A 15,770-nucleotide genomic window follows, 5' to 3' on the forward strand; every position below is an offset into this window, starting at 1 on the left:
GATCAACAGCCACTTTGTGTTATGTGTCAGACTGGGGCAGCGGGACCTGGACAAACCAAGCTAACAAGGAAAAGATGACCAGGGAGCGTGGCTACTCCCTGTATTAGTCAGAACTCCCTTTTTGAAAGTGACAGAAACCAAAAGGAGAGTTTATTGACTCATAAAACCAAACCTTGTGAAGGACAGGGGTAGAGCTGATCTTGAGGCTCCTGGAAGGACCCCAAATGCTGTCAGGACACTCTTTCTGCATGCTGGCATCTTTCTGACAGACCCACTTCTCCATGAGGCCATAACCGCAGCCGCTGGCCATTCTGTTTTAGCATCCTCAAATCTCCAGAAGGGATTTCCAATCCAAACACGGCCACAGAAGTCAGCTTTTTAAATGCTTTGCTTGAAGATCACATAAAAGGAATAAAGAAAATGGAAAATTCCATTTTCAACAAAATGAGAAAATAGACTGATTCACAGACACCAAAATTCCAGCTGCGAAAAGGCAGAGACGGTGATTAGGAGAAAGGGAAGGTAGGAACAGGCAAGAGGATGGAGGGGCGCTGCATTTTTCTGAGAGTTTAAACAAAAATACGCTTTCAGAAGGTGAGAGGACCATTCTTTTTTTTTTTTTTTTTGATTTGATGTGGACCATTCTTACAGTCTTTATTGAATTTGTTACAGTGTTGTGTCTGTTTTATGTTTTGGCTTTTCCGCTGCAAGGCATGTGGGATCCCAGCTCCCTGACCAGGGATCAAACCTGCCCTGGCCTGCATTGGAAGGTGAAGTCCCAATCACTGGACCTTCAGGGAAGTCTCGAGATGACAGTTCTAGTGTATCCTTGTGATAGAGCAGGAAGCAGGAACTAGAGGGAGTGAGATTGGAGCCGTTATTCTGTTCACTGCCTGTTCTGTGAAGCAGCGGAGTTGGGTCTCCACATAGACTCCCACAGTGAAGTCTTGTTTAGAGGAAGCAGTCAGACAGAGGCCTTGGGCTGCGATGCTGGACAGGACACTGCAAATATTAACCTAGGAAAACCCAACTCATTCAATGACGAATCCAAAAAGATAACTAGCACAGCATCAAGCGGATATACCGAAGGGGGCGAAATGTGAGAAATAGGTGTAAAATGCACAAACAGGTGAAGGGTATGCACCAGGAAAAATTTTGCCAGGTAGCAGTTGAAAGCAGTGATTAAACATTTTACTAGGAATTAAAAAAAAAAAGCATTAAGCAATCATTCTGATGAAGAAAGATAAGAAGGCAGAAATGCAATTGCTCAGAAAAGAAATCACAGGACAACAGCAGCATGTGGAATGAGGGCTGACTGGATTACAGGAAACAATGAAAGAAAAACACCACAAACAGAGAAATGAAACAGGAAGTTTGGGGAACACACATTTGAGTATATGATTCAAGAAAGTGTTTCTGAGATACAGGAGACTTGACTCTATCCAGTGAAAGAGAAAAGCTAAATGCCAGGAAAAACTGATCAAGTTATTGAATTTTAAAAAATACAGAATTTTTTGAGCAGCCAGGAAAAAAGGTCAAGTCACTTATAAGGGGATAAAAAACAGGCTACGCTTGGATGTCTGCAGACCCAGATCAAATGCCAGAAGAGATGGCACAAAATATTCAGGCAAAGAAAATATGAGTCAGGAGTTTTATAAAAAGGCGACTTTTTCTCTCCTCCACCTCCTACTCTTCCTGGCAACCATTGATCTTTTTACTGTCTCAATAGTTTTTCTTTCCCCTAAACTTCACAGAGTTGGAAACATATAGCATGTAGCCTTTATAGACTAGCTGCTGCTGCTTCTTTTTTGGCTGGGCTGAGAGGCTTGTGGGATCTTAGTTCCATGACCAAGGATCGAACCTGTGCCCCCTGCCTTGGAATTGCAGAGTCCTAACCAGTGGACCACCAAGGAATTCTGGAGATTGGCTTATTTCACTTAGTAATATGCATTTAAATTTCCTGTGTGGCTTGATAGGTCATTTCTTTTTAGCACTGAATAATATTACATTGCAGGGAAGTGCCACAGTTCACTTATTCATGATTGCTTCCAATTTTTGGCAATTATGAATAAAACTACTGTAGACATTTCTTTACAGGGTTTTGTGTGTGTGTGTGTGTGTGTGTGTGTGTGTACTTATGTTTTCACTTTGTTTAGGTAAACACCCAGGGGAGAGATTGCTGGATTGTAAGGTAAGCCTACGTATAGTTTTGTAAGAAACTGCCCAATTACCCCCAAAGAAGCTGTGCTGTTATGCATTCTCACCAGAGGTGATAACAGTTCCTGTTGCTCCACCTTTTTGCCAATATTCATTGCCAGTGTTTTGGATTTTAGCCATCTAATAAGTGTGACATGATACCCATTCTTGTTTTAATCTAGAATTCCTTAGTGAAAAATAATGTGGAGCGTCTTTCCAGACACTTCTTTGCCATCCATGTGTCTTCTTTGGTGAGATGGCTATTCAGATCTTTTTCTAATTTTTGAATTGTTTTATTTCTTTCTTTTTAAATATTTATTTGGCCACACTGGGTCTTAGTTGAGGCATGGGGGATCTAGTTCCCTGACCAGGGATTGAATCTCCCTCTGCACTGGGAGCACAATCTTAACCACTGGACCACAAAGAAAATTCCTGTTCATTTTCTTTTTTCAAAAAAATGTATTATTTATTTGGCTTAATCAGCTCTTAGTTAGTCTTAGCTTTGTGGGTTCTTGGCTGTGTCATGCGGAATTTTTTGTTTCGGTGTATGACTTCCCTAATTGTGGTTCGTGGGTTTAGTTGCTTCATGGCATACGGGATCTTAGTTCCCCAACCAGGTGTCCAACCCACATCCCCTGCATTGCAAAGTGAATTCTTAACCACTAGACCACCAGGGAAATCCCTGTTTATTTTTTTATTGTTGACTTTAAGAGTTCTTTGTAAATTTTGGATACAAGTCCTTTATCAGATATATATTTTGCAAATACTTTTTTCCCAGACTGTGGCTTGTCTTTTTATTCTCTAAATCATAGGCAGTTTTGAAGATGTACAATCTTAGGAATGTTATTCTCATGAGCTCTTGAAGAAATTACTAGAGGATGAACTGGAGTCAACCAGAGGATAACTGAGTAAATCTTAGTGAGAGGAGGGGAGTGAATGTTAAATATAATTAACATAGAACTAAGACTAAAACAAAAGGTTGGTGATAGAGTTGAGAGAGGGAAGGAGGGAAGATGAGACTATGAGCTAACTTATTCATTGTTCACAAAAAATAAATTTGAAAAGCTGCATCATTTTCTAAAAATTATTCATCAAAAATATCCCAGAAGGGAGGAAATTTAAACACATTTCTAATAAAGGAGAGTTTTCCAAGAGCCAACAGCTTTCCCTAAAAGATCAGACTCAGATGGTTTTGCAAAAAATTCTAACAAACCTTTAGAGATTATTTGAATACTGTTCCAGGGCACAGAAAAAGAAGGGAAAAAAATCTCCAAATTATTTTAACTAAGGTGATACATCATTAATTCCAAAGCTTTGTAAGAATTTACCTATTTAACTATTATTTACCTATTTTACTTATAAATATTGATACAAAATAACTACTGATAAATAATATATTAGCAAATAGAATCCAGAAACACATTAAAAGAACTGGGACCCAATATCTATATATATAATAGATAAACAACAAGGACCTAGTGTATAGCACAGGGAATTATATTCTTTATCTTGTAGTAATATGTAATGGAAAAGAACCTGAAAAAGAATATATATATACACATAAACACATCGCAGTATACCTGAAACCAACACAACATTGTAAATTAGCTATACTTCAATTTAAAAAATTGTTTGGATTGTGAAGCAATTAGCCTCCAACTAATAAAAAAATTAAAAAAAAATAAAAATAAAAAAATAAAAATTAAAAAAAAAACAAACAAACAAACAAAAAAAAAATTGTTTGGAAAAAAGAATTGGGATCATTATGACCAAATAGACTTTATTTAGGAAATCCAATGACAGTTCAGTATTATCACCCTTCTGCTCATGCTTCATTTCCATACAATAATAACAGTATCACACTTCTACCCAACATGGGACAACTGTTTTTCATTCCAGTAAAGATGCCCAAAGAAGAGGAGACAGAAAGTCTTAGAATTCCCCTTATCCATCATTGGGTGCTAATTTCTGTCCTAGCTCTGTCACAAACACATTTGGATATTATGTGATCTGGAAAATAATATTTAAAGTTAACCACCACCGCCACTCTTTATATGAAATGGGAGGAGGAGGGAGGAGGGGGAAAAGGAAATACTTGGTTAATGTATTGAAATTTGTAACAAGCAAGGAAGAAGAAATACATATCTGCTACAGTCCTTATTTCTGTTGTGGGTACAGAGCTGTAATTCATTTTTATTTATTTTATTTTTATTAAAAATTTTTTTGGCCACATCAAGCAGCATGCGGGATCTAAGTTCCCTGAATAGGAATTGAGCCCATGCCCCGGCACTGAAAGCATGGCATCTCAACCACTGGACCACCAGGGAATTCTCCTGTAGTTCATTTTTATAATGTCATTCTTCCACTTAGCCATCCCCTGTTCCCTCTGCCCTCTGCAAGCACTCTAGCAGGCAGACAGGGCTCCTTTCTCTGGTGGGAAACACAAACCTTCATTCCTGAAGAGTCTGAGTCCCTGGTTTTTCTGCCTTTATTAGATTGTTGTAGTCTTCTAGTAAGTTTTACTACAAGGTCTGGATGGACCAAGGGCTGCCCACAAATCCCTCAAATTCTAGATATATTCTTCCCTGCACCCACTGTGTAGCAGCAATCCCATTCTACCTTGAAACCATGATCCATCATTCTGTAAGGCTTTCTGAAAGTCTGGGCATGGATGGTGGTGCTGGCAGAAGCACTTCAGGCAGTGAAGGCAAATCTATATGCTGAATAACGACTTGATATATATGTTGCCCCCTCCATGATGTCTAACACCATTAACCTGCTAAACGGCTACTAGGTGGGTGACTGGCTGGTTTCCAACCTGCCCACAGCCCCAGCATGAGGTCCAGGTTTTGTATTCTTTCCTCTGCATACCAGGGACACTGTTGCTGAAGCTGAAGATCCAATATTTTGGCCACCTGATGTGAAGAGTCGATTCATTGGAAAAGACCCTGATGCTGGGAAAGAAGACTGAAGGCAACAGGAGAAGGGGGCGGCAGATGATTGAGATGGTTAGATAGCATCACCAACTCAGTGAACGCAAATTTGAGCAAACTCCAGGAGACAGTGGAGGACTTTCTGCAGTCCATGGGGTTGTAAAGAGTCAGACAGGACTTAGTGACTGAACAGCAAACAACAACCTCCACCAGATTTCAATCAACCAACCAAATTGTTAGAGCGGCTCTCAGCTCCTTTGACTAACTCAGTGAAGCCAGAATCTCTCAAAAGTACATTCGTAACAATAAAATACCTGGGATAACAGGTGTCACACAGACCTGTCTCTTTAATCCTACAGCTCAAAATGGGCAATGGTTAAAGTCTCATGTGTGTCACCGACGGCAGCCTGGCCATGTCATGACCTTGGGAGCTTGTGCTTGATCAGATCAGGGACAGCTTCCTAGTCAAATCTTCATTGGCTGTGGGTCACCCCAGGGTGCCTCAAGGTGGTCACAGGCAGACCTCCACAGTGGGAGGAGAGCCCTGGACAGGTGGGAAAGGCAGGCGGGCATCTCTCAGGGGGAGTCAGGAGGACTCCTGTGGACTGCAGAGTTCTCCTGTCTCACTCTGGGCATTTACGACCAAAGACATTAGGACTGGCCTCCCTGAGCCTAAGAGACCAAAGATCAATATTATAGCAGTTGGTGAAAGTCAGTTTCTTTTCCTTTTTTTTTTTGGTGGGGGGTAAAGAGGAACTAAAAAGCCTCTCGATGAAAGTGAAAAAGGAGAGTGAAAAAGTTGGCTTAAAGCTCAACATTAAGAAAACTAAGATCATGGCATCTGGTCCCATCACTTCATGGGAAATAGATGGGGAAACAGTGGAAACAGTGTCAGACTTTATTCTTTTGGGCTCCAAAATCACTGCAGATGGTGATTGTAGCCATGAAATTAAAAGACGCTTACTCCTTGGGAGGAAAGTCATGACCAATCTAGACAGCATATTAAAAAGCGAGACATTACTTTGCCAACAAAGGTCTGTCTAGTCAAGGCTATGGTTTTTCCAGTGGTCATGTATGGATGTGAGAGTTGGACTGTGAAGAAAGCTGAGCATTGAAAAATTGATGTTTTTGAACTGTGGTGTTGGAGAAGACTCTTGAGAGTCCCTTGGACTGCAAGGAGATCCAACCAGTCCATCCTAGAGGAGATCAGTCCTGGGTGTTCATTGGAGGGACTGATGCTGAAGCTGAAGCTCCAATACTTTGACCACCTCATGCGAAGAGTTGACTCATTTGAAAAGACCCTGATGCTTGGAGGGATTGGGGGCAGGAGGTGAAGGGGATGACAGAGGATGAGATGGCTGGATGGCATCACCGACTCGATGGACATGAGTTTGAGTAAACTCCGGGAGTTGGTGATGGACAGGGAGGCCTGGCGTGCTGTGATTCATGGAGTCACAAAGAGTCGGACACGACTGAGCGACTGAACTGAAAGCCACAGAAAGGACTATGTTCAGAGGCTATTCCTTGCTTGTGTACAAATACAGAAACAGTCCTCAAAAGCAGTCTTTGCTTGTCCAGAAAGCAAATCTTCAAGTTGGCCATCAGAGACTAGGTGCACAAACTTTGTACCATACTTTTACTATGTTATGCACTGTGTCGTGTCCCCCGTATATGCATACATAAGTCCTAACCTCCAGAACCTCAGAATGTGAATGTATTGAGAGACAGGAACTTTAAATAGATAATTAAGTTAAAGAGAGGTAATTAGGGTGGGTGCTAATCCACATGACTTCCTTGTTGCTCAGTCGCTCAGTTGTATCCAATTCTTTGCGACCCCATGGACTACAATGCTCCAGGCTTCCCAATCCTTCACCATCTCCCGGAATTTGCTCAAACTTGTGTCCATTGAGTCAGTAATGCCATCCACATGACTGAGAAAGGGAAATTTAGACACAGACACACATAGTGAAGATGACATGAAGACAGAGGAGGAGACGGCGGTCTACAAGCCAGGGAAAGAAGCGCTCAGAAGGAACCAACCCTGTCCACTCCTTGATCTCCAACTTTCTTTTTTTAAAATTTATTTATGTGGCTGCACAGGTCTTAGTTGCAGTAGCACGTGGGATCTTCTATCTCTGTTGTGGCATGAGGGATCTTTAACTGTGGCAAGTGAATCTTAGTTGCAGCATGTGGGGTCGGCTTCTCTGACCAGGGATCAAACCCCGGGGCCCCCTGCCTCTCTGCTGGGAGCAGAGAGCCTAGTCACTGGACCACCAGGGAAGTTCCAAGAAAATGAATTTCTGTTGTTTAAACCCTCCAGTCTGCAGTACTTTGTCACAGCAGTGCTAGCAAACAAAGGCAGCTTCCTTCCTGGATGGATGCTTGTAAAATTCAGAGTCATCTCTGAAAACCCATCATGCTACCAAAGAACCAAATCCACCAATAAAAAATCTCTCTCCAAAGCATTTAGGATTATTAAGGAATAAAACCCTACAAGGGAGGAAGGCACTCAGCAAGATTTGTACTAATGAATTCCTGTTTTGGAATCCCAATTGATTGATGGCATTCCTCATTTGCATGAAGCCGGTGTGGGCAGAGAAGGCCGATGTGAAAGGATAGCACTGTCTTTTTTTCTTTTTCTTTAGGCCACGCTGTATGACATGTGGGATCTTAGTTCCCCAACCAGGAATTGAACCTGCTCCACCTGCTTTGGGAGCGTGGAGTCTTGACCACTGGACCACCAGGCAAGTCCCAAGATAGCACTGCTCTGAACACAGACACACACTGGGAATGCTGTCAAGAGGTTAGCTCCCTGTTCCCTTTTAGGCACATGCCCCCACCCTATCCCCTCTATGGTTTCTAGGCCATGCAGCAGAGGAAAAGCCTTCTTTCCTCCAATCTAAACCCTCATCGTCATAGCGACTGGCATTCCATCATCCATAAAGCGGAGAAGGGGATTTGCTATCAAACAAGCCGGCCTTGCATTTTTAGCAGTTTGTTTTGCTGTGGAGAAATTTCTGGAGTGAGAGGAGCAAAAGTTCAACAGGCAGCTTTGAACTTCAGTTTGTATTTTGTCGTCCTTCTCAGTCAGCTCCTTCTCTCTCTCCTGCGGTTGGCGGCTTTATCGCAGGGGGAAAACATTCTGCCCTCCCACCCACTCCCGAAGCAGGGCTGTGCTTTCTGCTTTTAGGGAGAAAAAGAGAACAACTCACAAACTAAAATACAAAATTAGTTATTCGCAATTCAATTCAACATATAAATAACATTTTTTGATCTAACAACTCCAGTTCGACAACAACAGTCCAACTGGTATTCTTTGTCTTGGATACTGTTCAGAAACATAATAAAGATATTCTAACCTCCCCTAACAAGAGGACGGTGCTCCAACCACAAGGCTTGTGGTTCAAGGGAGAGGCTCAGTCCTCAAACAAACGCCTAACTGTGTTTTTATTGCAAACATTCACGAACCTAAAAAAAGAAAAGAGGGTCATGTTCCCACGAGGGAAATAATAACTTAGGTTTGTTTTAGGAACAAGTAAACTCTTTTGTTATCAGCCCTTTCTGGGTTTGGGCTTCCCAGACGGCACTAGTAGTAAAGAACCCGCCTGCCAATACAGGAGACGTAAAAGACATGGGTTTGACCCCTGGGTTGGGGAGGTCCCCTGGAGGAGGGCATGGCAACCCACTCCAGTATGCTTGTCTGGAGACTCCCATGGACAGAGGAGCCTGGTGGGCTACGGTCCATGGGATTGTACAGAGTCGGACCCGACTGAAGTGACTTAGCATGCAGAGATGCACTAGGGAGGGCCTGTGTTTTTTTTTTTAAGGTCATTTCCTCAAGTAAAGAAGACTTTTGATCTTGCTATTTTTGACAACAGTAAGGACATTATGCTGAGTGAAATAAGACAAAGATAAATATCGCATAATCTCACTCACATGTGGAATCTTAGGGAAAAAAAAAACTCCCCAAACAGAAACTGAAATCATAGATCCAAAGAACAGACTGGTGGTTGCCAGAGGTGGGGTATATATGCAGGAGTGAGTGAAATGTCCCCAGATCCTCTCAGCAGCCTCTCTGCGCCAAGGCCTACGGAGAGGAGTGGTCTTGGCAAAACCTGGGGACAGATCCTGCGTTCCCTCCCCTGGCAGGCCACTGGGCTCCCGACTTAAACAGCTGAGGAGAGGATGCAGGGCTTCTAGCAGAGCACTGTCTTTGCAAGGTCACTTGCTGACGAAGGATTTGTTAGCAAGTTTTACCTGTCAGCTAGGGCAAGCAGAACAAGCTTCTATTCCTCTAATCAGATACCGAGTTTCATCATGAACAGTTAATTAAAGGGACTTCCTTGGAGGTTCAGTGTCTGTCTTTGCCTTTCAACGCAGGGGGTGTTGGTTCTATCCCTGGTTGGGAAGCTAAGATTCCTCATGGCTCATGGCCAAAAAACCAAAGCATTAAAAAGAAATCATATTGTGACAAATTTGATAAACACTGTAAAAATGGTCCACATTAAAACAAAACCAAAAAGTTAGTTAGAAGAAAAGCTATTGCCTAGATGGGCCACAGGCAGGCAGGCGGCCCTGAACCGGGGCTGGAGGGAGGGGGCTGCACTGGGAGTGTCCGGGGACAGACCCCAGAGGCCTGTGTGGTGTGAAAGGGGTGGGGAGCAACCTGGGAGATGAATCCAAGATGGAATCAGGAAGTGTGGAACTCACCCACCGCCAACTGCTAACCAGTTTAAGCCCCAGATGGCGGTTTACACTCAGAACCAGCCCAGAAGGAGGCCCAGGACTGAGCCTGAGTCTAGCCTGAGCCTGGAGAGGATGGAGAGTGCTCTCCGGATGGGGGTGGGGGGACAGAGGGTCCCTAGCAGAGGCAGAGGGTGGTAGATCAGGGAGTGGGCCATGGGTCCCCACCTCCACCCACCCCTCACCCTCACCCCGAGGCCTGGCAGATGAAGGGCAGATGCCCTTCATCACGCTTCCTGGACAGAGCTGGTGACAAGGGCAGCCCTGCCTCTGCCTCCAGCACAGATGTTGGGAAACTGCGGGAGACTTCAACGTGGGTGAAGGCCACTGGGTCCCGCTGGCCTCCCAGCACACTGGCCTCCTCAGTCTCTGCTCCCAGGTGCTCTCAGGCAGATTTGCATTTTGCAAAACCACATGGAACTTCCCTGTCAGAAACTGCCAAGGGGGATGCTAAAAGGATGATGGGTAAAGATATGCTTATGGACATGAGCTTGGACAAACTCCAGGAGACAGTGAGGGACAGGGAAGCCTGGTGTGCTGCAGTCCATGGGATCTAAAGTTCGGAGACAACTTGGCAACCGAAAAACAACAACAAAGATATGCTTGCATCTTACCCTGAAGGGAACAGCTCAAGGGTTCGCTGAGGTCAGTTGTCAAGCTGGCAGGCTGCTGAGTCATCCGCAGGGTGATGCTGGCAGAGGCGCCTTGGCCTTGGAGGTGTTTGTTGATCCTGCTTGGCAGGAGTGGCCCATCTTTCTCCCACAAAAGCCAAGAGGTTCTCACTCCTTCCTGGAGAACGAAGACAGGGGGAGAGTGGCGTTGCTCTGTGTAGGTCCCTCCACTTTCCTAATTTGACTAAGAGACAGCAGGGAAGCAAAGATCTGATAGAAGCTGCCCAATAATTAAGTACTTTTGTGGAAAGTGTGGACTGAAAAGGTGCGCAAGGTGAGAGTTGCAAATTAAGTTTTATTTGGCTCTCTCTCTCTCTCCCACACGATGGGGCACTCTTCTCTTCCCATCTTTGGATCGAAGTGCCCTCACACCTTGAAGATGGATTTTCCTGCTATCATCTAAATAAATAGAGCTGTAACACTGAGCTGTAACAGTGATTTATTTAAGAGCTATAACACGGTCTGTCCGCCGAGAGCTGTGACCCGCCAAGGGGCTTTAATGTCCGTCACTCCAAATCTTTGTTGTGACGAGACAAAGAACCGAGGAGCATACACTCGCCTGACATTTCCTAAGGCCCACTTGACTTCACATTCCAGGATATCTTGCTCTAGCCAGGACATGGAAACAACCTACATGTCCATCAGCTGAAGAATGGATAGAGAAGATGTGGTACATATACAATGGGCTACTTCTTTGCCATGAAAAGGAATGAAACTGTGTTATTTGCAGAGACATGGATGGCTGTCATACAGAGAAACTCACTTTCATCCTGCAGATTTCATGTGAATTCCAACATGATGTCTGGTTTTCATGGTACCAAACATTCCCACAACAAGGCTCGGACATCTCCTTATCCAGGTTCAAAAGTTCAACGCAGCCAGGTTCCTAATGATAAAGTGGGCTGGTTTGTTGAGTGGCGTGACTATAATCCTGTGGAATACACTGCAGTTTCTGTCCTGGCTGGACCTCGGTGGGCAGATCCTCAGATCAGTGAAAGCAACTTCTCTCCCAAGTTTAATGAAAAGGATGGGCAGGTTGAGAGAAAGAGCCAGAATGGCCTGTATGAGGTTGAAAATGGAAGACCTAGAAATCCTGCAGGACGGACTGGACTGGTTGGCCGGGGGCTTTTGGGGCGATGGGGCCCCAATCATGCTGCAGATCCCATCATAACCAGGTGGAAAAGGGATAGAAGTGGAAATAAAACCACCCATCCCATTTCTGGGAAAAACATCTCACAGTTTGTTGCAATAAAAAGGAAAGACTGTGGAGAATGGGCAATCCCAGGGGGGATGGTGGATCCAAGAGAGAAGAGAAGTGCCACACTGAAAAGAGAATTTGGTGAGGAAGTGCTCAACTCCTTACAGAAATCCAGTGCTGAGAAGAAAGAATTGCAGGAAAAGTTGCACCAGCTCTTCAGCCAGGAACATCTAGTGATATATAAAGGTTATGTTGATGATCCTCAAAACACTGATAATGCATGGATGGAGACAGAAGCTGTGAATTACCATGATGAAACAGGTGAAATAATGGATAACCTTACCTTAGAAGCTGGAGATGATGCTGGAAAGGTGAAACGGATGGACATCAGCGATAAACTCAAGCTTTATGCTAGTCATGCTCAGTTCATCAAGCTTGTGGCAGAGAAACGAGATGCACACTGGAGTGAGGACGCTGAGACTGGCTGCCCTGGGTAACAGCTCACAGTCTCCACATAAGCCAAAAGCCAGGAACGGAGCATGTACGGAGAAGAAGACAGTATCAGAACTCATATATAAAAAGGGCAGGGCAGGGCACTTGGAAATTACTTTATTCATTAAATGACAGGCAGTTAGGTTTTGCATCAAAATAAAATTAGCAGGTGTGGTGAAACAACACAGAATTTTCTGCTCTTCTGTCAAAAGTGCTGTAAACAATCATTTTGTATGTATTCTACTTAAGCATGGCTTAACCCAAATTGAAACAACTGATGCTCTTTGAAGAATCAGAATTCGAACACAGATAAATTTAGATAAATTTCTGTTCAGCCATAAAAAAAAAAAAAGTTTTATTTGGGGGCAAATTGAGGACTGCAGCCCAGGAGACAGCATCTCAGATAGCTCTGAGAAAGAGGTAGGGGGGCAAGGTCAATATATATGATTTGGGTGAAAGGGGGAGTTCAATGCAATCAGGCACTTACTTTACATAAGATTTTCTGCTAATCATGAGGAACTGATGTCACCGTGAAGGGACTTCCTGCTTTTCTAGATATGAGGAGATGCAAGGATTGGGATCATGAAATCAGTTCCTGAAAATACCTAACTACCTAAATACCCGTTCCACCTGTTTCCCTGGAGCACACAGTGCCTCACTCTCCACCCTGGACTCCCTTCAGGGGGTGTTGAAGGTCGACAGCTGTAACAGCACAGGGTTCAGTCTACAGAGGCAGACAAAAAATGCCCTTGGCAAGCACGTTTGTAGTTGACAAAAGTAGAACTCAAGAACCCCTCCCCACTCCAGCTCTTGTAAACCTCTGTGTGTGTGTGTGTGTGTGTGTGTGTGTGTGTGTGTTTGTGCGTGCTCAGTCATAAAATCGTGTCCAACTCTGCAACCCCATGGACTGTAGCTCACCAGGTTCCTCTGTCCATGGGATTCTCCAGGCAATAATACTGGAGTGTGTTGCCATTTCCTCACTCAGGGGATCTTCCCAACCCAGAGACTGAAGCTTCATCTTCTATGTCTCCTGCATTGGCAGGCAGATTCTTTACCACTGAGCCACCTGGGAAGGCCTTTCTTATAAACCTGGGGCTTATAAACTCAGTCATCCTGGTTTCTGAACTTGAATTAAGTGGATCTGGTCATTACACAGAAACTATCATCTTCTCATGCCCCTGTGACACCTTCAGAGTCTTTATAAACCTTTACTGACTCTAACTCAGAGTAACCAGAAAGTGTATAGGATTGGAACTAAGTGAATGAAAGTTAATAAAACAGAAATGATCAGAGGAAGAAGTTGCCACATTTCCCCCAGGAACTGATTTGTGGGAAATTTTTAGCTATTTATCATTTTTAGAATGATCCCTTTTGCTGTTTCATGTTCGCTTCAGCTATGTGGAGAGCGGTAAGATGTTAAAAGAATATTAAGGCGCAGGTCCCTGGCAGAGTCTCCCTCCTCGAAGACACGTGCATCATACAGGTATGACCACGAGGTGGCGCTACTATCCTGGATGTTGGGAATATAATAGCAAAAGGAAAGAAAAACCTAGCCGCTTAAGTGGTGAAAGAGTAAACCAAAATACGAAGTGACTTTGAAAAGCCTGTTGCAGTATTTTTTTTTTTTTAAATAAGGCTGACCGCATTTATTTATTTATTTTTGGCTGTGCTGGGTCTTCGTTGCTGTGTGAGTTTTTCTGTAGTTGTGGCTTGCGGGGGCTACTCTCTAGTTGTGGTGCTCCGGCTTCTTATTGGGGTGGCTTCTCTTGTTGCAGAGCCCGGGCTCTAGGATGCAAGGGCTTCAGTAGTTGAGGTTCCTCAGCTCTTAGAGCACAGGCTCAGTAATGTGGTGCACGGGGCTTAGTTGCATGTAGTATCCTCTCTGACCAGGTATTGAACCCATGTCTCCTGCATTGGCAGGTGGATTCTTTACCACTAAGCCACCTGGAAAGCCCTTCATCTTTTCCATAGATCTCTTAAATTTATTATTATGACTTGCATTTTTAAGGCCAGGTTCTCAAATTTCACTAGTTAGCATTCTAAGAGAAAAAGTCAACTTGCAGGCAGAAATACAGAAAGAGTTTAATAAGATTTTATCTAATAATAACATATATACTGAGATATTCTTTTGTGTATCTTGTTTGTAGATTATTTCTTCACTTTCTATGGTACTTGTAAACGTAGTAGAAATACGATATAAATATTCTGAGCCCTGGTATGTCTGAAAGTTCTTTTTTTTTTTTTTAAGTTTTTAAAAATTGTATTTATTTAATTTATTTATTTGGCTGTGCTGGGTCTTAGTTACTGCATGCGGGATCTAGTTCCCTGACCAGGGATTCAACCCAGGCCCTCAGCATTGAGAGCCTGGAGTCTTAACCACCAGGGAAGTCCTTGAAAACTCTCTCTTCTTTTTTCCCCCTATTTTTTCATGCCGATGATCATTTGCACTGACAAATCTAGGTTGAAAAAAATTTCCCTTGCAAATTTGAAGGCATTGTCCTGTCTCCTGATGTTGAGTGTAGCAACTGGAAAGCAGAATCTGTTCCAGTTCTTGTTTCTTTGGGTGATTTTTTTTTTTTCCTGCCTCCAGTAGCTTTTAGAATCTTTATTGCTGGTATTTTGAAATTTCACAGTTATGTCCCATGGTCATTCTTTAATGAAAAGCTGGGCAGTTAGTAGGTTATTTAAATTTGGAGCCTCATGCTTTTAATTCTAAGTAACAATCTTGTATTATTTCTTTGATAACTTTCTCCCTTTTACTTCCTTCTGTATCTTCTAGAACTATTAATTGAGTGTTGGGGATCAATTGATCTTTTATATTATTCGTGGAGATTTAACAAGGCTGGTGAAAAAAGAGGGGGGTGCTTTCTTTTCCTCTGAGGTTTGAAACCAATTGAGAACCAAGACACAGTAGACAGATAAATGATGTCAAGTTGCTAGCTTTCTTGCTGATACACAGTTAAGGTGGACTTGGCTTCAAACCTTAAATCAAGTGAAAGTGAAAGTCTCTCAGTCATGTCCAACTCTTTGCAAGACCATGCACTATACAGTCCATGGAATTCTCCAGGCCAGAATACTGGAGTGGGTAGCCTTTCCCTTCTCTTCCCGACCCAGGAATCAAACTGGGGTCACCTGCATTGCAGGCAGATTCTTTATCAGCTGAGTTACAGGGAAGCCCCTTAAATCAAAAGGACTTGTTAATATTTCATCCAAGAATTAGACAGGCATGTTTACCTAGTCACAGGCAGAGCTGGGCAAAGCACATTTTCTCTGCAGGGGTGGGCTCAGTGTCACCTCGCAGAACACAGATTACTGGCTGAGCAGAGAGAACCAAGGAGAGCCCCACAGGCAAACCTCCTCTCCTGGGGAGGTGTGGTGGGGATGTCTGGAGAAAGGTCTGGAGACTTCCCTAGCAGGAAGTATACATGGAAACATGAGGCCAGGGAGTAAAAAATGCCCTCAATTTAGCTGTTTTCTCATTAAAAAACAAAACAAAACATTGTCCCTTTTTTGGAACTATTTCCTAATTTTTATCTT

The 15,770-nt window shown here is 43.4% G+C and overlaps 1 protein-coding gene across 1 annotated transcript; it reads left to right on the forward strand.

Moving 5' to 3' along the window:
• The first annotated feature begins 11,302 nt into the window (after positions 1 to 11,302).
• LOC122446431 (ADP-ribose pyrophosphatase, mitochondrial) lies at positions 11,303 to 12,580 on the forward strand. Its single transcript, XM_043476699.1, has one exon. The coding sequence runs from the start codon at positions 11,339 to 11,341 to the stop codon at positions 12,236 to 12,238; it is 900 nt and encodes a 299-aa protein (XP_043332634.1). The 5' UTR covers positions 11,303 to 11,338; the 3' UTR covers positions 12,239 to 12,580.
• The last annotated feature ends 3,190 nt before the right edge of the window (positions 12,581 to 15,770 follow it).

Source organism: Cervus canadensis, chromosome 1, assembly GCF_019320065.1.
Source record: "Cervus canadensis isolate Bull #8, Minnesota chromosome 1, ASM1932006v1, whole genome shotgun sequence".
Taxonomy (NCBI): Eukaryota; Metazoa; Chordata; class Mammalia; order Artiodactyla; family Cervidae; genus Cervus; species Cervus canadensis.

Excerpts from the sequence above, each read along its gene's own strand:
- LOC122446431 (XM_043476699.1), top strand. The coding sequence starts at position 11,339 with ATGATGTCTGGTTTTCATGGTACCAAACATTCCCACAACAAGGCTCGG.